At 43.7% G+C, this 22,496-nt stretch overlaps 1 protein-coding gene across 1 annotated transcript; it reads left to right on the top strand.

The window, feature by feature from the left end:
• Window positions 1–598: 598 nt before the first annotated feature.
• Window positions 599–9,641, top strand: CCKAR (cholecystokinin A receptor). Its single transcript, XM_011965345.1, has 5 exons — window positions 599–898; window positions 1,571–1,822; window positions 5,142–5,403; window positions 7,747–7,874; window positions 8,865–9,641. Exons 1-5 carry the CDS (start codon window positions 787–789, stop codon window positions 9,395–9,397), a joined length of 1,287 nt encoding a protein of 428 aa, XP_011820735.1. The 5' UTR covers window positions 599–786; the 3' UTR covers window positions 9,398–9,641.
• Window positions 9,642–22,496: the final 12,855 nt, after the last annotated feature.

The following is a 22,496-nucleotide window of genomic DNA, read 5'->3' on the forward strand; positions in this document are numbered from 1 at the left end:
CACAAAACTTCATGAATGACGAGGAAATCTTACTAACATCTTTTGTAATAAGGACCCAGGTACCTATGTTCAAAAGTACCTCAATCCTTCTAGTTAACAAGGGCAGAGACCACGAGAAACAACACTGTGTTTAGTAGCAACTTAACAACCAGCCAGCAGTTCTATCCACAGACACACACCACCGGGCATGGTTCCAGAACTAAAAAGGCACTAATTGCTTTTCTATAAGGAGGTAGAACACAGTCCCTCCGTGTTCTTTAGGCCTGATGGTCTGCATTATCGGATCTGTTACCGTGTTAATTGTTCCTGTCTCATACAGCCAGTTTGGGCTTTCTTCTGCACATGTCTTGGATGGTGACAGGTTCCTATATAGAGGAGTACTGGGGAAGCCTGTGTGTGTGTATGTGTCCGTGCATGTGTACACATGTGTGTATAAAAGCAGCCACACTCTGAGAATGGTTAACGGGCAACCAGGCTGTCTGTGCTCAGGGCCCTAAGACTGGCCCAGGAAAGGGCCGGGGGGGTGGGGGGTGAAGGTGGAGCAGGCTTCGCTTGTGCTCACTGCCTTTTCCACAACAGAAGTGCAAATGCTTGCCCAGCTGGAGTGAGTGTGGTGAACTCAAGTCGCCTTTAGGAATGGCTGAAAAAGCCCACACCTGGAAATCACTCCCTCCCTGCTCCTCCACGGCAGGTTGCATTTGGGAGACGCTTCAGTCATTAGAGAAATGAGCCGGGAGTGAGCAATTCACCAGCTCTCCAGCACTTGGTGGAAAGCAGCAGGCAAGGATGGATGTGGTTGACAGCCTTCTTGTGAATGGAAGCAACATCACTCCTCCCTGCGAACTCGGGCTCGAAAATGAGACGCTTTTCTGCTTGGATCAGCCTCGTCCCTCCAAAGGTAAGTGTCGGAAGCTGTTATTTTAATCCAGGAAACTACTGAGTTGCGGGAGAAATCAGCAAAGGCAAGGCTGATAAAAAAATATACATAACCAAGTCATTGTGAGACAAGGCTGGATAAAGTCATATGTTCAGAAGTTTGCAGAAGAGATTAACAAGCAGAATAGAGTCAAATGTTCTTATTGTCCCCCATGGGAGAGTTGGGCATTCATGAATAGGACTTGAGGGAACAAAAGCAGGGGAGGAAAAGCTGAGTGAAGCAAGAGGGAGTACAAGTGTCAAAGCCTGAACTTACAAGCACAGCAGAAAAGGTGTTGTCACCATGCAGCCGTTTTCTTTTCTTGGGGGGAAACCAGCATGAAGTGGTTACAGTGAAATCATGCTTAGCAGCCAGGAAAGAAAGTGATCACTGTTCACTTGAGGAGCTTTGTTCTTAAGAAAAAGTGGTTCCCTGAGTGATCCTTTAACAAACCAACCTTCTACAAACAAAATAATTCAGTCTCTGCTTTCCTCAGTTTGTTTCTGCAAAATGTTGTCAGGACAGGAATGGTGGGTCCAGTGATGTACACCCCGGTGAGGAGGGAAATCGGCAGGAAATCACCCTTGGCTTCGGTTTTAGCATTCTGCTCTCATCACCTCCATCCCTCCGTCTTGCTCCTGTTACTGTCTGCAGAGTGGCAGCCAGCGGTGCAGATTCTCTTGTACTCCTTGATATTCCTGCTCAGCGTGCTGGGAAACACGCTGGTCATCACCGTGCTGATTCGGAACAAGCGGATGCGGACGGTCACCAACATCTTCCTCCTCTCCCTGGCTGTCAGCGATCTCATGCTCTGCCTCTTCTGCATGCCGTTCAACCTCATCCCCAATCTGCTCAAGGATTTCATCTTCGGGAGCGCCGTCTGCAAGACCACCACCTACTTCATGGGTAAGTTGCTGCTGGTGACTCTTTCTGGAGCTTGCCCCAGACCCCACTCAGCCCCAGACCTTCCCAAACCTCTGACAATCACAGCAGAAGAGCTCTGCTGAGGGCTGAATCACAGAACATTAGGCTGTGCACGGCTGTGTGCAAGGACATTGCTGCTGACTTGACGGTCATCCTTATACGTTCCCTGTAAGTTGGTCCCCATCATCCACGTTGGAGGTCAGTTTCTAAGAGTGAAATACATTGATAGGAAAACACAGCAGTTAATTTTGCTTGATTCTATTTGAAGGGAAGAGGGACTTGCTTCCTTCTGTGTGAAGTCAAAAGTGACTTTAAGCTGCTCTATCCCTTTCTGGAAGCTGTTGACTGTGTCCTGAGCTATACCCAACTTGAGTCCTGGCTTCTAGGGAGGGTAAGGATTATGGAGGAGGGTTCTTTGCCATTGTTCCCCTTGTTTTCTTAGGGAACAGGGGCTATTTGAAAACCAGTTCTATCACAGTTCCAGATTCTCTTGCCAGGATTCACTTCTCAGCCTGTTCTCCCCAAAGCTGGGACCATCTCTGGCAGAGGGAGAGAGGTCTCCGCCCCTAGATGGGGAGTTGAATTTGCTCCTGGGGGCTGTGGGGTCGCTAAGCTGACCTGATTGGCTGAGATATGTAGCTGTTTGCCTATGCCAAACAAAAATCATGATAGTGAAAATCATAAGAGCTAAATTTTTTGTGCTTTGATGCACCCCATGTGGTACTACGTGCTTTGACTTTCATGATCTTACCTTACCTCCCAACCACTCTATGAAGTAAATGCAATGATTCTTCCTTGTCTCATTAAAGAGGAAACAGAGGCACAGAGAGGTTCATAATGTGCCTAAAGCCACACAGATGGTAAGCAACAGAGCTGAGATTTGAGTCCAGATTAGTAGCCACACAGTGGTGAGCATGCTACCTCAGTTTGCCAACTGCTGTGGTTCTCCTGGAGTTGAACAAAGACACATTTCTTGGTCCCCTCTGGGTGCCAGATTGCCTAGTCCCTTGCCCTTTCTGAGAATTACTTGGGAGAGGGGCAGAGGTGGGAAATAAGTAGGGAGTTATTTTTGTTCTGACCCAAGCCTTGAAGAATATGCAGCAGTGAATTGGGCTAGGGTAGTCTTCAGTGACCGGAAGGCTTTAAAAGTCTTTGTTTTTCCCAGTTGAGGAAGTGGGATTCCGCACTGACAAAATGATGATGAATTTCTGACCCTTGTGCCAGCAAAAACCAAGAATGTGTCAATCCGTGTCCAAGTCCTCTGAAAAAAAAAAAAAAAGGACGAAACTTACAAAGGACAAAGATTATTGTTAAATAATGAAGCAATAATAATAACTAGTGCTGTAGACATCCGAGGCCCATCCATATGTATCTTATGGTAATACTATTTGGGAACCTTAACCGGAGAATGTGAACTGAGGTTTAAAACGAGTGTTTTCATGGTGGCAAAACATTCTGAGTGCCACAAAGTTGTTCAGTTTGAAATGTTTAATTTTATGTTATGTAAATTTCAACAGCATAAAAACAGTTTCATTGGCCAAAAGAAAAGCAACATCATTCTGAAAGTATTTGCAATACCATAATAATTTTGTTGGATTTTTAATTCCAATAATTTAGGTTCTTCTCTTAATTTTGCAGTCTCCTCAATACTAATAATTAACATTGATTAGCTCCTAATTTGTAGCAACAAGAAAAAGAATGCTTGCCTGCCAGTGAGTTTATAGTTACTGAGGATCCATTACACAGAACTGACTCTTAGAGAGTTTTGGGCTATACTCTCGACTCTAAATGTTATCAACTCTTTAGGGTAAAATCCAGTAAAACACAGCAAATCCTATCCCCAGAACATGAGTTTTTAGTTAATGGTTTGGGGGTCATAGACTTCTTTAAGACTCTAAGGAAAGCTAGAGCCAGGCTCCCTAGAAAAATGACATTTTTGGATATAGTTTCACAGAATTAGTTTATATCCATAAGAATAATGAGAAACTAAGGACCCCAGTTTCAGGACCTCTGCTCCCAAATTTATATTAATTCGGAGGTTTAAGAAATCTTGGTAAGAGATATTCAGAAGAATTGACAGAATTTATAGCGGAAGGACTCTACAGGGAATTTTAAGGGAATAATAGGACATTTTAATAAGTATGCATATACAAATACAAAAATAATAGAAATTTAGCTTTTTGGACAAGAAGCACATGATTTTATTTACTTTTTATTTTAATTTTTATTTTTTCCATAGGCCATCTAAGACCAAGAAGTACATGATTTATTTTATTTTATTGTTGAGACAGAGTACCTCTCTGTCACCCAGGCTGGGATGCAGTGGTGCAATCTTAGCTCACTGCAACCTTGGCCTCCCAGGTTCCAGCGATTCTTCTGCCTCAGCCTTCCAAGTACCTGGGATTACAGACACATGCAGCCATGCCTGGCTAATTTTTGTATTTTTAGTAGAGATGGCATTTCACCATGTTGGCCAGGCTGGTCTCGAACTCTTGACCTCAAGTGATCTGCCTGCCTCGGACTCCCAAAGTGCTGGTATTACCGGCATGAGCCACCACACCCGGAAAAGAAATACGCTAATTTAAATGAGGTGTGTTTGATACCTTTCTCACTGTAATGGTGATGCTTGCTCCTTCTACAAAATACAGAAAAACAAAAACAACGAGACAGGAGACTTTATAGTCCCCCACCCAGAGAAACCTTTAGTTAGCGTATGGGGCATTTTCCCTTGTCTTTTTACTACTTATTTTTTACAACAAGCTGCATTTTGAAATATAGATTGTTTCACTATTAAGAACAGTATGTACTCAAAATTTTTAGAAAAAGCCTTCATGCCTCCAGCTCAGGTTACAGTGACCTTTCAGGGTCAGAGAACGCTTGAGAATCTCGGGTTTTTAAAGTCAACTGAACTATGCAGACCATACTCAAAATTAGAGCTTTTCTTCAGATTTTAGAGAAACCTTTTCTGTGGGCGCAAGAACAAATTTCATCCCCTTGGTTATTAATTAATGAGCGCCTTGAGCCTAGGCAGGTGTTAGGTGATAATCAAAGCTCAATAAACTTATTAAAAATTGGCAACGGGATGTATTTACAAATCCATTTCTTTAACTGACTTAAACCCTTTCTGGAACAAAGCTAAGAATAAATCGTCTTTTAAAAATATACATACACAACATTTCTTTACCTTCTAAGCGTTTTCCTTTGATATCAAACCTGTGCGGATCAGATATATTCAAGCTAATGTGCAAATAAACTTTGGATTTCAGAGTCAACATAACCGGCTTCTTTGTTCCTTTCCCAGGCACCTCTGTGAGTGTATCTACCTTTAATCTGGTAGCCATATCTCTAGAGAGATACGGTGCGATTTGCAAACCTTTACAGTCCCGGGTCTGGCAAACAAAATCCCATGCTTTGAAGGTGATTGCTGCTACCTGGTGCCTTTCCTTTACCATCATGACTCCGTACCCCATTTATAGCAACTTGGTGCCTTTTACCAAAAATAACAACCAGACCGCGAATATGTGCCGCTTTCTACTGCCAAATGATGTCATGCAGCAGTCCTGGTAAGGTTGCATTGTTTATTTTTAAAAATACAACTTGACGTAATTTTGCAATATTATGAAAAACTGAGATGCCTTGTCCAGAGTGGTTGGGGGATCAGTTTCCTGGAGACTTTTTGAGGAAGTCATTCCAGCCTTGTTCTAGGATAATCACGATAGCAAACACTTAGCTGGGGAGCCCTGTTATAAATGCTATGAGTATATTCATTCAGTCAATCCTGTGAAAACACTCTAAGATAGGTATTACTGTTACTGTGCCCGTTTTGCAGTTGAGGAAACTGAGACTTGGAAAGGTTAAGTTTCCCAATTCACAAACCTAAGGAAGAGGCAGAGCCTCTGTGTTCAACCATCATGTAGTATGCTTTTCAATGCTGTAGTGGAGGGTTAGGCTAGATTAATTGTAGAGCTATGATTTTTTTTTTCTTTTTTTGAGATGGAGTTATGCTCTTGTTGCCCAGGCTGGAGTGCAATGGTGTGATCTTGGCTCACCACAACCTCTGCCTCCCGGGTTCAAGCAATTCTCCTGCCTCAGCCTCCTGAGTAGCTGGGATTACAGGCATGCACCACTATGCCTGGCTAATTTTTTTTTTTATTTTTAGTAGAGACAGGGTTTCTCCATATTGGTCAGGCTGGTCTCGAACTCCTGACCTCGGGTTATCCACCCGCCTTGACCTCCCAAAGTACTGGGATTACAGGCGTGAGCCACCGTGCCTAGCCTTCTTTTATTTAATAAAATTTTTACTTTAAAATAGAGATTAGGTCTCACTATATTGCCTAGGCTGGTCTTGAATTCTTAGGCTCAAGTGATCCTCCCGCTTTGGCCTCCCAAATGCTGGAATTACAGGCATGAGCTACTGCACCTGGCAATGATTTTCTAAAGAATTAAGACAGAGCAGGGAATGAGTCCCAAATCCCACATGGTTTTTCTTAGAGTTGCAGCAGCTCCGGTACTTACCCAGAGCATTTTACCAGAAATAAAAAGGCAAGATTGTAATACTGGTTCCTTTGCTTACTAACTGGGGACCTTGGGCAAGTTCACATAAGCTCTCTGAACGTCAGGTTCCTTATCTCTATTAGGAGTTTAAAATGTGGATATTTTAAAAATCTCCCTCATTGGGTGGCTGTAAGATACAAAAGAGAATGTGTGCATAAAAATATCATGATAAAAAAAGGCTACACAAATTGCAGGGTATTATATTTACCAATTCCAAGGATGTTTTAGAAGCAGGGAACTAGACATTGAGTAACAGCCCCAAACTGAGATCATCTCTGCTTTTTTTTTTTTTGCTTTCCTCCTTTCATTTCAACCAAGTAACACACACACAAAGGAATTACGTTGCAAATGAGAGGAATATTTCCAAGGCTTGAAAAGGAATCTTATCAAAACATGTCAAATTGAAATGAGAAATGGCCCAGCCACCATAAGCCTCTGACAATTTTATGGCCTAATCGTGTAACCTCACACATGCCAGACTGCAGAAGTGATTTAGGGGCCAGACTCATAAAGAAGGAGGCTGTGATTCCTCAGGAATCAAAGATGTTTAGAGAAAGCATAGCTCTATCCAGCCAGGCACTAGAATGACGATGCCACTGTGCCAGCCTCACGGGGTCATGGAGAATGGACGCCCATGTAAATGTCTGAGCTGCTTACGGGTCAGAAACAGCCAGAATGGCATGTTTTGTAAGACTCAGGAGGTTTTCCATTGTCCCTGCCTAAGCACTTGATTACTCTGTTGTTTGACAAATGCTATACTGTGATGCTTAAAAAGCATAGCTTCTAGGTTCTCGAATCATATTTTGGGGGTTCAAATTCCACCTCTGCTACCAGCTGTGTGACTTTGGACAAATTATTTAAGCTCTTTAAGTCTCAGTTTCCTCCTCTCTACTATAGGTATTAAGACAGTAGCACCTACCTCAATGGTTATTATGAGAGTTAAATGTAATGATGTATGTAAAATGCTTAGCCTATATGTAGCACATAGAAATCCTCGATGTAAGTCATTTTTAAAGGTTTTTAAAACAGCTTTATTGAAATGCTATTCACATACTCTCATTTTTTAAAGCTTACATTCTTTTTAATACATAGACTCCTTTCAAGCACAGAATTACACCAAACTTTTCCAATTAAACTAGTCCTTCATCAGAGACTTCATCTAAAAAAAGAAAAGAAGTAAACAACGTATAATGACTGAATCGCCAGACATGAAGTTGCCAAGGATATTAAATACTAGTAATTAATGCGTTTGCTGAGGCCAGTAAAAATAAACATAAACCCTATTCATTCCTTCCCATTTGAGTTTGAAGGCCTAAAGTTGCTGGTTATTGGATTTCTTCTGATTTCATTAGGCACACATTCCTGTTACTCATCCTCTTTCTTATTCCTGGAATTGTGATGATGGTGGCATATGGATTAATCTCTTTGGAACTCTACCAGGGAATCAAATTTGAGGCTAGCCAGAAGAAATCTGCTAAAGGTAACTATCTTGTAGCTGTGTGTTTATGCCAAATGAGCACAAAAGCTTGTTTCCTATCATTTAAATAGAAATACCCGAGTTTATGTAAAGTTTGTTGGAAAATGTTTTAGGTATTCTTATGAGACTCTGTGTCAAGAAGCACAGTCATGAGGCCCAGTGTCTCCATTTTCTCATCTGTAGCATGGGGAAATCTTTCCTTTCAAAAGCGTTCTGAGTGGAATAAAGTAACACACACATAACCCAATAACAAGCCGAGGCCTCTTCTGTGCCGGAAGTTCTGTAGTGCTGTATTCAAACAGAGCCCCTTCCACAACCAAAGCTACTTGTAATTCCAGCCTGTTTTGTGTCTCTCCAAAGGCACTGGAAGGGATTTGATTCCTAACCCACAGCCAGGTTTTTGTTGTCTCCTTCTCCTCATCCTCTCTCCTCCTTTTTATTCTCACCCTGCAGTGGCCACAAAGCCTCACTCCTTCTCCATTCATTGCAATCCACTGTCCATGAAAATTGACCTCGACACCCGTGTTGACATAGCTTTTCCCTTCTCACTCCATGCCCTAACTCAGCTCTCTACTGCATAGATAACTGAGTCTCTCTGGCTTCTTTGGTTTTCATGGGTTTTTTCCTTCTTTTCCAAATTCCTCATAATAAAAGCAATCTGGAATCTTACCCAGCAAGCCCGAACCTTCCCTCTGGGGAGCTAAGGAAGCGAAGGAGAAGAGTGTGAATATTCATTCTTTAATCATTTTTTTCTTGTAAGCTACATGCATAAGATATTGTTTTTATCATATATTTTGCTCATTTTAAGCAGCTTTTCATTAAAGGGAAGAACTAGTATAGATCAATGCTTACCCATGTCAGTGTAAGGCCAGGTCGTCTGCCATTTTTCAGTTCCTTTTTGGTTTGGCCTTCTTCATGGAGGGGAGTGGGGGCTCCATGCCTTCTACCGGGCATGACCCATCCCCAACAATGAGTGGTCTCTTGCCCATCCAGAAAGGAAACCCAGCAACACCAGCAGCGGCAAATATGAGGACAGTGATGGGTGTTACCTGCAGAAGTCCAGGCCCGCGAGGAAGCTGGAGCTCCGGCAGCTGTCCACCGGCAGCAGCAGCAGGGCCCACCGCATCCGGAGCAGCAGCTCCGCGGCCAACCTGATGGCCAAGAAGCGGGTGATCCGCATGCTCATCGTCATCGTGGTCCTCTTCTTCCTGTGCTGGATGCCCATCTTCAGCGCCAACGCCTGGCGGGCCTACGACACCGCCTCTGCGGAGCGCCGCCTCTCAGGGACCCCCATTTCCTTCATCCTCCTCCTGTCCTACACCTCCTCCTGCGTCAACCCCATCATCTACTGCTTCATGAACAAACGCTTCCGCCTCGGCTTCATGGCCACCTTCCCCTGCTGCCCCAATCCTGGTCCCCCAGGGGCGAGGGGAGAGGTGGGGGAGGAGGAGGAAGGCAGGACCACAGGAGCCTCTCTGTCCAGGTTCTCATACAGCCATATGAGTGCCTCGGCGCCACCCCAGTGAGCTGTCCCCTGACCTTCCGCTGCAGAAGGAAGGAGGGGAGGAGGCAGAGGAGGAAGAACAGAAGAAGAGATCAGGAAGAGAAGGAAGCAGGGGTGATGGAGAAGGAAGGTTCCATCTCCAGTGGGAACTCTTCAAGGTCTGCTTTTCATCCTTCATCTGGATTCCAGAGCACTGCTTCAGTGGGGCCATGACTTGGTTTCTAGGCAGTTCAAAGCAGGAAATGTTAAGTAACACGCACCATCAGAAAACTCTCAGCAGGCCAGGGACAGGAGTCCAACAGGGCTCCTACTGCAAATGGAGTTGCTAAACACATGTTCAAAATGGAGATGTGGGGCTTAGTGAGCTTTCAAACCTTCTAGAACATCCAAGGTGGGCTCTCACTCCTCCTGTGACACATTTCCATGCTCTGCTTTTTCTGCTCATGCAGAATTGTGGCGGTTGCTCTGCCTGTAGGGAGCCCGTCACCCTCTCATATATCCACTGTAGCCTTCCACAACATTGTGACCACAAAGCGAACACGAAGCAAACCCTCTCTGGCCATTTTGTCCTGGGTATGACAGCAGCCTGATTTCTTCATCTTGAGGCCGGCCAAGAACATTCAGAGTCATAAGCTAGTTTTCATCAGAATAGCATAAGCAATGTCTGAAAGATGGAATTTTGAACTTATTTCTTTTCTTTTCTTTTCTTTTCTTTTTTTGAGACTGGGTCTGGCTCTGTCACCCAGGCTGAAATGCAGTTGTGCCATCTCAGCTTATTGCAAACTCTGCCTCCTGGGCTCAGATGATCCTCCCACCTCAGCCTTCATAGTAGCTGGGACTACTGGGATTATAGGCATGAGCCAACACGCCCAGCCTTGAATTTAGCATTTTTAAAAAGAAAAGAGTATAAGGCAAATAGCTAGATGGAATTCTATCTTACTTTAAGGAATGTTAAGTGGCAGAAGGTGCATGGGAATATTTTTTCTATTTTAATGATATATATTACTTAATTTCTCCTTTATGTGGTGATATTAAACCTTACGACTTATTTGCCTCCACTCAATTTCTCATATTCATCTACACTTCCTTTTTCCCAGAAAAGATCTCCAGGAACAAAGGAACATTGTAAGTTACATGTACCTGGCCAAAGATAGAAACACACATAATCAGGCCCAGAATTAAATCTGGCATACTTGGACTCAGTTAACAAATAGCTTTTGAATGTCAGAACTGTCTATGCCTTTAAATGCAATCTATATGCTTGCTAATAATTGGCTAATTTTATGTATATGTGTAAACCAAGCATAAATTATGTCCTTTACATATAAATATACTCCTTGGTGTTCTTTAAAAAAAAAGAATAGTTATTGGATATAGGAATTCAGCTAGTATTATAATTTTACATTCCTTCATGACCAAGTTTCATGTGAACTTCATTTCTTAGCAGAATTAGTGTTGAAATATCTCTCCTCTGACTTAGAAATCTTAAATAAGATACAAGCTGTACATTCAGATACCAGGAAGTGCATTTCTAGAATAGTATGTATCAGTTCAGTCTACCAACACTTCTTACTTTTTTTTAGAGCAACATTGTCCTGTCCACTTACACAAATTAACATGAACGTATTTGACAGAAGCAAGTTTGCCTGCTACTGTGGGAAGCAAACAGGAAACAAACAAATAAACAACAACAACAACAAAAACCATTGTTCATAGTTTCATGCCTCTAGGCATCTGAGAAGTGAGCTTTGCTTTTTTTTGTTTCCATGGAGTTATGGCCGTCCATTGATCCAGGCCCAATGCTCTGTGTGGCACACAAGGATTTCAATTCTCAAAAGAATTCAATCTGGAAAGGGGAAAAGGAAAGAGAGTGACAAGAAGTGATGATGAATAACATAGCAGATGGGTAATGGGACAAGATGTGAGTGTCACATTTTTGGAGAAGGGAATTGTCACGTGCTAACGGAAGAAATTATTGAGTGCATGACTAGTACAGGGGACCTCTCAAGCCAGACTTCCTCAGACTGAAATCTAATTTTACTATCTGTCACTAGCCACCTCAGTCAAAGATTTCAAGGTAAAAATTCAACCGACTCAAACACGCACTGCTAAAATGGTGACAATAAAGGGTGTAAGAAATGAAAATCTCTCCAATATTTGAGTAAGTCCTACATTATCTACAATTTTCCTGCCAGAAGAAAAAATCCTTCTTTCTGGCAGTGTTAGCATATAAATGAAGATAAATTAGGCCCCCCATTATTCGGAAGCTCTGGAAGTTCCAAAGGCCTGTTAACCTAAAAATAGCTGCTAAATTCTAACTTCAGATTAGCAATGAATAGCTTTTAGGATGACCACGTCTCATGCACTAAAATACATCCTGTATTTTATCTGGCAACCCTACTTAAAAATATTTTTAAAGCACATAAAATTTAAAAATATTTTAAAGCACATAAAAATAAAAACAATTTCCCAGATATAGAGTAGTGAAATGCCCCTGTTCACTAAATTTATTGGAAAGTCTTTCACATATGGAAGCTTGTTTTAAAAAGAATTTTAAAAGGCATTAACTTTTAGAATCTTTGTCCTTTAAGAAGGTCTGATTTTACTCTTTTTTAAAAAATTGACATAATTCTTTTCTAGTACTTTGTTAACTGCCTTTATATCATGCTAAAGTAGAATGCTAATTTGAGTTTGAAATACAGTGGCTAATAGAGCTAAGAAAACACATTCATCATCATTCTCTGGTATTTTCTAGTGTCTTCTGGTAGCTCCCACTCATCCCCAGAGTAGCCAGGTAGAACTTGAACCCTGGAATGGAGACTTGTATCTTTGCTCTTCAGTTAAGCTGCGTGTCTCAGTGGCTTCTTGTACCCCAGTTCCTGTGGGAATCTTGTATCATAAGCATGTAGTAGTGAAAAAGCATGTATGTATTTCTGTGGCTTGTTTACATACGTCTGTGTATGTTTAACCGGTGTTCCCACGGTTCAAATCAAATGTAACCTTCATGAGGCTGACAACAGCTGTCGAACCTCCACTGTATTTCCTTCCAGTGTTTTGCCCAGTACTCTGCACTTTGTGTGTTCAATAAATGCTGTTACTGACTTCCACTGTGCACCTGTGCTTCCGGCGCCCTCTCTGTCCACAGTTGTGATTCCCAACAAGGAAAGGCACATTCTTGGGGAGGTGGAGGGGCATGGCAGCAGAATTTCTAGAAGAATTTTTCCAACTCTGGTGTCTCCCCATCCAAGATTCTAGGTGTAAGCATTTGCTGCCTCCCCTTTTTTCTCCTCCTTGATGTGTGTGTGGGGAGAGGGCGAATGTAATCAAAGTGATGCCGTTGGGCTGGAGGAGGTCCCCAAATGCCGGTGGGACCTGGGCCCCAGCTTGTGTCCAGGCTGTTGACACCATCACAAGAAGGAATTCAAGGACAAGTCAGAAAATAGTGAGCGTATAGAGATTTATTGCAAAGGGAAAAGTACACACTCAAGAAAAGGGGATGTGGGTGTGCTCAAGACAGAGACACACAATGGAGTTTGGGGTTGCTACCTCTACTCTATGGGTTTCTTTTCTTTTTTTTTTGAGACATAGTTTCATTCTTGTAGCCCAGGCTGGAGTGCAGTGGTACTATCTCAGCTCACTGCAACTTTTGCCTCCTGGGGTTCAAGCAATTCTCCTGCCTCAGCCTCCCAAGTAGCTGGAACTACAGGTGCACGCCACCACACCCAGCTAATTTTGGTATTCTTAGTTGAGACAGGGTTTCACCACGTTGGCCCGGCTGGTCTTGAACTTCTGACCTCAGGTGATCCGCCCTCCTCAGCCTCCCAAAGTGCTGAGATTACAGGTGTGAGCCACTGCGTCCGGCCAACTCTATGGATTTCTTTAACCAAGGGGTGGAATATTCATGAAGATTCCCGGAAAAAAGGTGGAGGTCTCTCAAAGCTGTGATGCCACCCATTTTTACACCAAATATGGGTGGTCTCAGAGCTGTCATGGTACTGGTGGGTGTGTGTTTAGTATGTTAATGAGTGAATAATGAGGTCCTAGGTGAAATCTAGTCAGATCCAGCACCATGTTGGATGCAGTCAGTCTTAGCCAGCTTGGTCCACACCCTGGTTTTCAGGGTCTCATCAGCCCATAGCCTCTGTGGCTATTACAACAGTTTCGTTTTGCTAGTCATGTGATTTTCTGTTCTCCTGAGACCACCCTGTATTATTCCTGTCTCAAAAGATGTCACAATGGGAGGGTGTTGCACCTGAGCATGCTGTGAAGCCACCGATGGAAGAGGGCTGGGAGCCTGTGGTCTCTAGTATCCCTCAGCTTAGAGCCTCCTGCCCTCATTCCCTTTAAGGAGAACAGTCAAAAACCATCAACATGTGTCTAATCCATACTAAAGTATCCAGTTCACTCATTAGCAGTGATAAATGTTGTCAAAGCCACATGGCTTGCTTGGCCCTTCCCTCCCATCCATCTGCTCTCCCGCAGGGCCTCTCTGGAGACCGCTGGGAGATTTTCTGGGCCACCTGAACCCATGCTACATCTGCCGACTCCCGGTGGCTGGCTCTGCTCCAAGCATGGCACTCCCCTCCCTCTGCCTCCTTGAATTGGATGTTTCTGACTTCCCTGGCTTCCTGGCCCCCCTCAAGTATAACACAGAGCCTCCTGGTTTCCTAAACCTGATGCCACAGCCCAGGGCCAGCCTCACAACTTCAAGACGCACCTCAGGTCTTGGAAACCCAGCCCAGGTAGAATTTCAGATCCTCCTTCTTGCCTAGGAAGAGAAGTCAGACAAGTATACATTATTCAGCACTTAGCATTGTTCACAGAACATAGCTCAATACACATTTCAGGGAATGAGTAGATGAGTGAATCAACGAATACACTTGAATGGCATTGTTCCTTGATGCCGGTTCTTTCCTGGTGTCTTCGGGAAGGGCATGCCTTCCCAACCAAGAGGCCTTTCGTGCGGAGGGTGCAGCAGTGCATGATAAAGGAGGCAGTTGATTGGGCAATTGCGTTTCCAATCGTCCTCGCTGTATGTTATGTCTGGTAAATTTTGCTTTTGAATTCACTGACCATAAAAGCCACTTCTATGAGAAAAGAGGATATACTCTGGACTGGAAATTCTAAAGTCTGTATCCCAGTCTCAGCATCTATCACTAACTTACAGTGTGGCTCCAAGCAAGTCAGGCGCCTCCCTGGGTATCAATTTCCTCTTGTACATAATGAGGGACGAGGGGTTGTGGATCTGATCCTGTGTGACTCAGTGGGTCAGAATGTGCTACCCTTGATTGGGTGCAGTGGCTCATGCCTGTAATCTCAGCACTTCAGGAGGCCGAGGTAGGAAGCTCACCTGAGGCCAAGAGTTCGAGAACAGCCTGAGCAACATAACAAGACCCCGTCTCTATGAAAAAATACAAAAATTAGCCAGGCCTGTGGCATGCACCTGTAGTCCCAGCTACTTGAGAAACCGAGGTGGGAAGATTGCTTGAGCCTAGGAGGTTGATGCAGCAGTGAGCGAAGTTCATGCCACTGCACTCCAGCCTGGATGACAGAGCGAGACCTCACCTAAAAAAAAAAAAAAAAGTGTGCTACTCTTTTACTATTCCACACCCTCCCTTAATTACATTCGCTTCCCATTGACTTTGCAATCAGGGGAGCTCCTTGACACCCAAGCACAGAACCAAGGCTTCCAGGACAAGAGATCAAGAGGAGGGGCCTCAGGAGGAGGTTCCAGGCTCCCGGTCCCTTCTAGGTCACAGCTTCCCAGTGCCACCAGTGAGAGGCTCATCTCTGGAACACCAGCCTCATCCAATTAAGATGTAGGCATAAAAATCCACTCCAGGCTGGGCGCGGTGGCTCACGCCTGTAATCCCAGCACTTTGGGAGGCCAAAGCATGCAAATCATCTGAGGTTGAGAGTTTGAGACCAGCCTGACCAACATGGAGAAACCCTGTCTCTACTAAAAATACAAAGTTAGTCCGGCATGGTGGCGCATGCCTGTAATCCCAGCTACTCAGGAAGGCTGAGGCAGGAGAATGGCCTGAACCCGGGAGGCAGAGGTTGTGGTGAGCCGAGATCGCGCCATTTCACTCCAGCCTGGGCAACAAGAGCGAAACTCAAAAAAAAAAAAAAAAAAAAAATCCACTCCAAAACCAAATGTGGCCTAGGATTGACAGGGGTACCAACATCTATTAAAGCCTGCCCTATATAGGCACTGCGAAAGTCACAAGTGACAGCAGGTGACAATGAACAGTGGCAGGAGGGAGGAATGAATGTCTGTTACATGTGGTCTCTTATTTAATTCTCCAAACAACATGTGTGAGGCATCATTTTTCACATTTCACAGGTGAAGGGATTGAGGCGCTGAGGGGTGGTAATCCATCCAAGGTCAGACAGCTAGTGAATGACAGAGGCAGGGGTGAGCCCCGTCCTCATTCCGCCAGGCTGCTGTGGGATTAGCTGGCATCCACCAGCTAAGGAACCAAGAGCTGCCTATTTAGCTTCCTGTAAGGCTTTCTAGTTCTGAGGCCATGTGCTGTCATGGCCCTACGGAAGAGAAATCCCCAGACTTGTTCTCTTTTCTTCCCTCCCCATGTGGACATCTGGGCCTCTCTCTGAGCTCCCTGAATGTGGAGGATTTGAAAGCTGAATTTTGCGCTTGTGTCCTGGATGCTTCCATCTCGATGCTTATTTTTGATTTTTTTTTTTTTTTTTTTTTTGAGACAGGGTATCACTCTATCACCCAGGCTGGAGTGCAATGGCGTGATCTTGGCTCACTGTAACTTTGAACTCCTGGGTTCAAGCAATCCTTCCCATCTCAGCCTCCTCAGTAGCACTACAAGTGTGTGCCACCGTGCCCCTCTAATTTTTAAATTGTTTGTAGAGACGGGGTCTCATGATGCTGCTGAGGCCCATCTTGAACACCTGGTCCCAAGTGATCCTCCTGCCTTGGCCTCCCAAAGCACTGGGATCACAGGCATGAACCACCACACCCAGGCCCCTGTGTTTATCTTTAGAAGAAAGATAATATACTTTGCCATCTCGTGGAAGCCAAGTGATAGTAACAGTAAATGAACTTTCAGCAAATTATCAGCATTATTAAGGTAGATCTGTTTTCTCAGAATCATCAGAAAGGAGACAAATACAGTCCAACTGACAAATACAGTCCAAGCTGAGGCTTATTGCATCGGCCTGCAATAAAAAGCTTTCTGGCTTTCCCCTTCACCTGTTACCTTTTGAGCAAGTCCGCCCTTCCCTAGTGAAACGTGCAAGTTACTGTTACCCACAGGGCATTGCTGGGGTGTTCAACGTCTCCCACAACTTCAAACTTACCATATCTAAAATGGAGCTAATTGTCATATCCCATATCACTTCTCATCCTAATTCACTCTAACTGTTAATGGTACCCCAGCCTCCCAGGTTCGTAGACTCAAAATCTAGCTCATCTTTTGAAAGATGGTATCAGGAAGGAGTGAAGAACTTCATCTTTGGAGTCAGAAAGACTGGAATTCATTTCCTAGGCCTGGCTATGTATGGAATAGCGGGCAAATGACTCAGCCCCCAAGTCTTAGATTCTTCATCCATAGTACTCACCTTACAGGATTTTTAAATTTTTATTTTATTGTGTTTCCAACTTTTATTTTAGATTCAGGAGGTACACATGCAGGTTTGTTACTGGGTATATTGCATGTTGCTGAGGTTTAGGGTATGAATGATCCCATCACCCAGGTACTGAGCATAGTACCTAATGGTCAGTTTTTCCACCTTCGTCCCCTTCTCTCCCTCCCTCTTCCAGTAGTCCCCAGTGACTCGTGTTGCCATCTTGATGTCCACAAGTACACAATGTTTAGCTCCCACTTATAAGTGAAAACATGCATTACTTGGTGTTCTGTTCCTGCATTAATTTGTTTAGGATAATGGCCTCTAGCTGCATCTATGTTGCTATAAAGAATATTATTTCATCCTTTTTAATGGATGCATAATATTCCATGATGTATCTGTGCCACATTTTCTTCATCCAGTCTACCACTGATGGGCACCTAGGTTGATTCCATGTCTTTGCTATTTTGAATAGTGCTACAATGAACATGTGAGTACCTGTCTTTTTCGTAGAACAATTTATTTTCTTTTGGATTTATACCCAGTAAGGGGATTACTGGGTTGAATGGCAGTTCTGTTTTAAGTTCTATGAGAAATCTTCAAACTGCTTTCCACAGCAGCTGAACTGTTTACATTCTCACCGACAGTGTATAAACATTCCTTATAGGGTTTTTGTGAGAATTAAGTGATATTAAATTATATTAAAAGATTTGAATGATATTAAATTTAAAAGGGATACTGAAGGGGTTCTAGACTCAGGTTGCGACTATAGACAGAGAATGACAAGTTGTCCAACATTCCAAAGAGTGGGACGACATGTGAGTCCATGATTTGCTAAGAGATCATGAAATTTGTCCTTCAACATGTACCCCTTCACCTTTCTCCTGCCCCTACAAATATAAAGGGGAGAAAGAGAGAGAATTTCTTTGATAAGGGGGTCAACTGAATGGCCAGGGAATTCTGCGCCATTTTCCTTTTCCCTCACCATGAAACCACACCTTTCAAACCTTGCATCTAGAAACATTTGCGGAGGGTGCTGTTTCTGTCACAGGGAAAACTGATCCTTCCTCTCATGGGACCTCAATTTGGGAACATAGTTCCAAGGGAACTTGTGTCTACTGGATTCAGGGTTTGTCTCTGGTGTCTGGTGTTGCGGAGTGTTAAGAAAGAGCCTGACTGGAGCCAGGTTTCCAAAGATAGAGAGTGTCTTAGTTAGTTAGGGTTTCTATAACAAAAATATAGACTGGGGAGCTCAAACATTAGAAATTTATTCCTCACAGTTCTGAAGACTGGGACATCCAAGATCAAGCTGCCAGTCAAATCAGTCCCCGGCGAGGCCCCTCTTCCTGGCTTGCAAAAGGATGGCTTCTTGCTGTGTCTTCACATGGTGGAGAGAGGAATCATCTCTCTAGTGTCTCTTCTTATAAGGGCACTGGTCCCATTCATGGGGACCCCACCCTCATGCTTCAATTACCTTTGAAAGGCCTCCAGATACCATGACATTGTGGATTAGGGTTTCAACATACGAATTTGGGAGCAGACACAGGCATTCAGTTCACAGAAGAGAGGGATGGATCCATGGACCCAGGAGACATCACAGGAAGTAGCCAGGCCTGGTCACCCTGGGGCAGAAGGAAGTCACATGGGCTATTCCACCAGAGCAGGAACTGACCAGAGAATGTGTCTTTGCACCAGAACATGATGCAGTATTGGAGGTCCTCACACAATGTGTGTGCATGGGAGAGTGGTCTCTGGAAAATCACAAAGTTGCCCCAAAAGAGAAGGGCTCATCATTTGCCAAAGGTCCTTTGACCACTGAAGAATTACAGATGACACCACTTTTGCCCCTTTATCACTGACCTTTCCTTCCATCCTCAAGAGGAAGAAATAGAACATGGAAGAGAGAAAGAGAGAGAGAGGGGGGAAAAAAAGACCACCAGCTTCTTCTCACTGCAGATGTCTTGCCTGGGACCTGTCTGATTTAGAGGAAAAGAGAGAGACTTCAAACTGAATGTGAGATGAAATTTTGGATTTGTATCATACTAAACACCTGAAGATGAAGTTGTCCTAATGAAGAGATGAAATAAGCAGGAAAGATGTGGGGAAAGCTATCGGTTGGGCAGAGATATCATGGCCGGGGCAGCATATCTAACAGACAGGGAGTGAAGACAGAGGTAGAAGAAAAACAAAGCTGTTTCTTGATTGTTCCACACTTTTCAGTAAACTAATTACATGTGAAGAGTGTCTGACAAACAGTAGGTGCTTAATGAGTGATAGCCATTGTAAGTGATGTCTAAGACACTAATTTCAGTTATTAACCTGGTCCAGTTGGTCTTTTTTATTTTTATTGAGAGCACTCTAAATCAGAATTAACTTTGTTACTGATAACCCAAAATGTCACAGTTGCTGACCGATTGGCCTCTCCCCCTCCCAGTTCTCTGTCTCCTCCACTTGACCCCACTCTCTGGTAAGAGACTGGCCTTACCAATATAAGGTTTGGATTATTTTTCTCCCTGCCCAGTGGCTCCCCAGTGCTTAGTGGTTCGATTTCCTTAGCCTGGTATCCAGGTCCCCAGCAAGCAAGAGTCAATCTCCCTTCCCTATCAGTCAATTTCCTCTTCTTTTCAGAACAGAATGATTTGCTGTTCCCAAGCACTTCTTTGCGTGCATGCCTCCCTCAATTTGGGGCAGTCTCCTTTCTTTAGCACTTCCTGATAAAATCTTATCATTCTTCATAGCTCTGCTCACCTGTTAACTTCCCCCATAAAACCTCCAAAATTCTCTATCAGAAAAGATTTCTCTTTTTTCTGAGCTCTCATAATGCTGTCTTTGTATATTTCTTGTCATCTAACAACAGCTCAGTCCCCCCACCCTACTCTTTATTGCTTGCTCATGAACTCCATAATGGTACAGTACAGGTATTGACAGTTGCTATGCTTTGAATGTGTTCCCCAAAAAGCATGTGTTGAAAATTTAATCTTCAATGCTACAGTGTTGGTAGGTGGGGCCTAATGCGAGTGCTTGGGTCATGGGAGCACTGCCCTCACAAATGGATTAGTGCCATTATTTCAGGAGTGGGTTCCTTATAAAAGGACAAATTTGGCCCCCTCTTGCTTGCTCTCTCTCTCACCCTCTCTTTGTCCTTCTGCCAAGTTATGACTCAGCAAGAAGGCCCTTACCAGATGCAGGCCCCTCGGTATTAGACTTCCCAGTCTCCAAACTTGTGAGCCAATACATTTTTGTTTATTATAAATTACCTAGTCTCAGGTATGCTGTTATAGCAGTACAAAATAGACTGAGACAATGGCATTATGTTCAGAGAAAAAGAGCCCATGTCCAGGAGATAAATCATGATAAATCTGTGCCAGACATGATAATCTTATTCCCTTTTGCTAGTTATCGGTTTAGGGGTAGGTTTGTGTCCCAGTCTGGCCAGGGATGTTTAACAAATTGCCCTCCAATTGAAAAAGAAAAAAAAATTCTAATCTATAGCCAGTTTGCTGATTTCTATTGCATAAATATGATCACAGACAGTTTCAAGTCACCAGCATGGCCTCATTGAACAGGGAGCTGGGAGAGACGTGCTGTAACACATCACTTTATAGTATTTCCACCACGCAGATGTAAGAAACATAAATAACAAGAGCATAGATAATAGCTATCTGTAGTAAAATAATTAAAAAGTGATGCTGATACACTTTGGATATTTGTCCTGGCCCAAATCTCATACTGAAATGTTAATCCTCAATGCTGGAAGTGGGGCCTGCAGGGGAGGTGATTGGATCATGGGTGAGGATTTCTCATAAATGGTTTAGCACCATCCCTTTGGTACTATCCTCATGATAGTGAGTGAATTCTCACAAGATCTGTTCGTTTAACAATGTGAGGCACCTACTTCTGCTCTCTCTTTCTTGCTCCTGTTTTGCCCGTACAGCCTGCAGAACTGTGAACCAATTAAAACTCTTTTCGTTATAAATTACCCAGTCTCATACATTCCTTTATAGAAATGCAAGAATGGCCTAATATGGATGCATTTTGAGTATCAACTACCATGTTTTCTGGAAATTTAACAACTGGCCCTTGCAAGTCAATACAAGCCAACACTAACACACCGTTGGCTCTAGCCAATGAAATGTAAGAAACTCTGCTTGAGGTTTCTGGGTTTATTCATCAGTGTTTGTTGCCTTGTGCTTGAATAAAAAGCAACCCCCAAATCTAGCACAGAACGTCATACATGAAGGTATCATGATGACCTCATGCACACCCATGCACAGAGAGACAATCATGTGGACAGGCAGCAAGAAGGTGGCCAACTGCAAGCCAAGGAGAGGGCCCTTACCAGAAACCAACCTTGCTGACACCTTGATCTTGGACTTCCAGCCTCCAGAACTGTGAGATAATACATTTCTGTTGTTTAAGCCACCCACTAATGTGCCTCCACTCCCTAAAGGGTGTAGGATTCAAAAGTCCGCTCATTCCAAAGGCTCAGAACCAGCCCAACATGGTCAGAGAAGATGGAACCTTAATAATGCACCTTACATGGCACTAGCAGAAACCACTGAAAACTTGAGTCAAGTCCTCACATCTGTTCTTTGACTTCTTCTTCATCAACTGCTTCTGTCTTTCTCTCCTGTTCTCTAATTTCAATGACTTTTCTCAAGCACACAGGCAGCAGCTGCAACAAGAACACAGTCAGTTGAGGCAAATAAAAAAGGTGGGCAAGACAGAACACAAATGGCTAAGGGGCTTTTAGTCCAGCTGAAAAATTCTCCAGGGGTGGAGCAAACAGATCCCAAGACCTAATTCTGCAGGTGTTTTCTTGGGCATCTTCCAGGTATAAGGTTGCCAGATAAAATACAAAACGCCATTTCAACTTGAATTTCAGATAAATGGTGAATAATGTCTTAGTATAAGCATGTCTTGGGCAATGTTGTATTTTTATTTGCATACTCGGGCAACCCTAACCAGGGGCTGTCAATGGGGTAGGGGTAAGCAGCAGAGAAGAAAGATGGAGATATGAGAAATTACATATGAATGAGGGCTGCACTACAGCTGCGCAGGCAGAGGACATGACCAGGGTGGTCACATAACAGGCACTGCGCCCATCTGGAAGGAAAGAAAGGAGTGCCTCTGGGCAATAGGTCTCTGTCAGCTTCCCAGACTTCTGGCCCTCATTTGGAGTCAAGTCCAAGAATCCTAGCTGAGGCATTTTCTTATGGCTGCTGTAGCAAATGACCAAAAAACTTAGTGGCTTAAAACAGATTCGTGATCTTATAGTTCAGAAGTCTGAAATGGGTCCCAGTGGGCTAACCTCAGGATGCCAGCAGGACTGTATTTCTTCTAGGAAGTCTAAGGGAGAATAAATTTCTTACCTTTCTCAGTTTCCTGAGGCTTCCTGCAGGATCGTTGACTTGTGATCTCTTCTTTCATCTTCAAGGCCAGCATCAGCACAGCATCTTCAAATCTCTCTCTCTCCCTCCCGCTCCCTTCCCATTCCTCTCCCTCCTCCCCCCTTCTCCTCC

This window comes from Mandrillus leucophaeus, unplaced genomic scaffold (assembly GCF_000951045.1).
Source record: "Mandrillus leucophaeus isolate KB7577 unplaced genomic scaffold, Mleu.le_1.0 Scaffold720, whole genome shotgun sequence".
Lineage (NCBI taxonomy): Eukaryota > Metazoa > Chordata > Mammalia > Primates > Cercopithecidae > Mandrillus > Mandrillus leucophaeus.

Coding starts and splice junctions, on each gene's coding strand:
- CCKAR (XM_011965345.1), top strand. CDS start 787: ATGGATGTGGTTGACAGCCTTCTTGTGAATGGAAGCAACATCACTCCT. Junction 5,404..7,746: donor GATGTCATGCAGCAGTCCTG/GTAAGGTTGCAT, acceptor TGATTTCATTAG/GCACACATTCCTGTTACTCA. Junction 7,875..8,864: donor CCAGAAGAAATCTGCTAAAG/GTAACTATCTTG, acceptor TTGCCCATCCAG/AAAGGAAACCCAGCAACACC.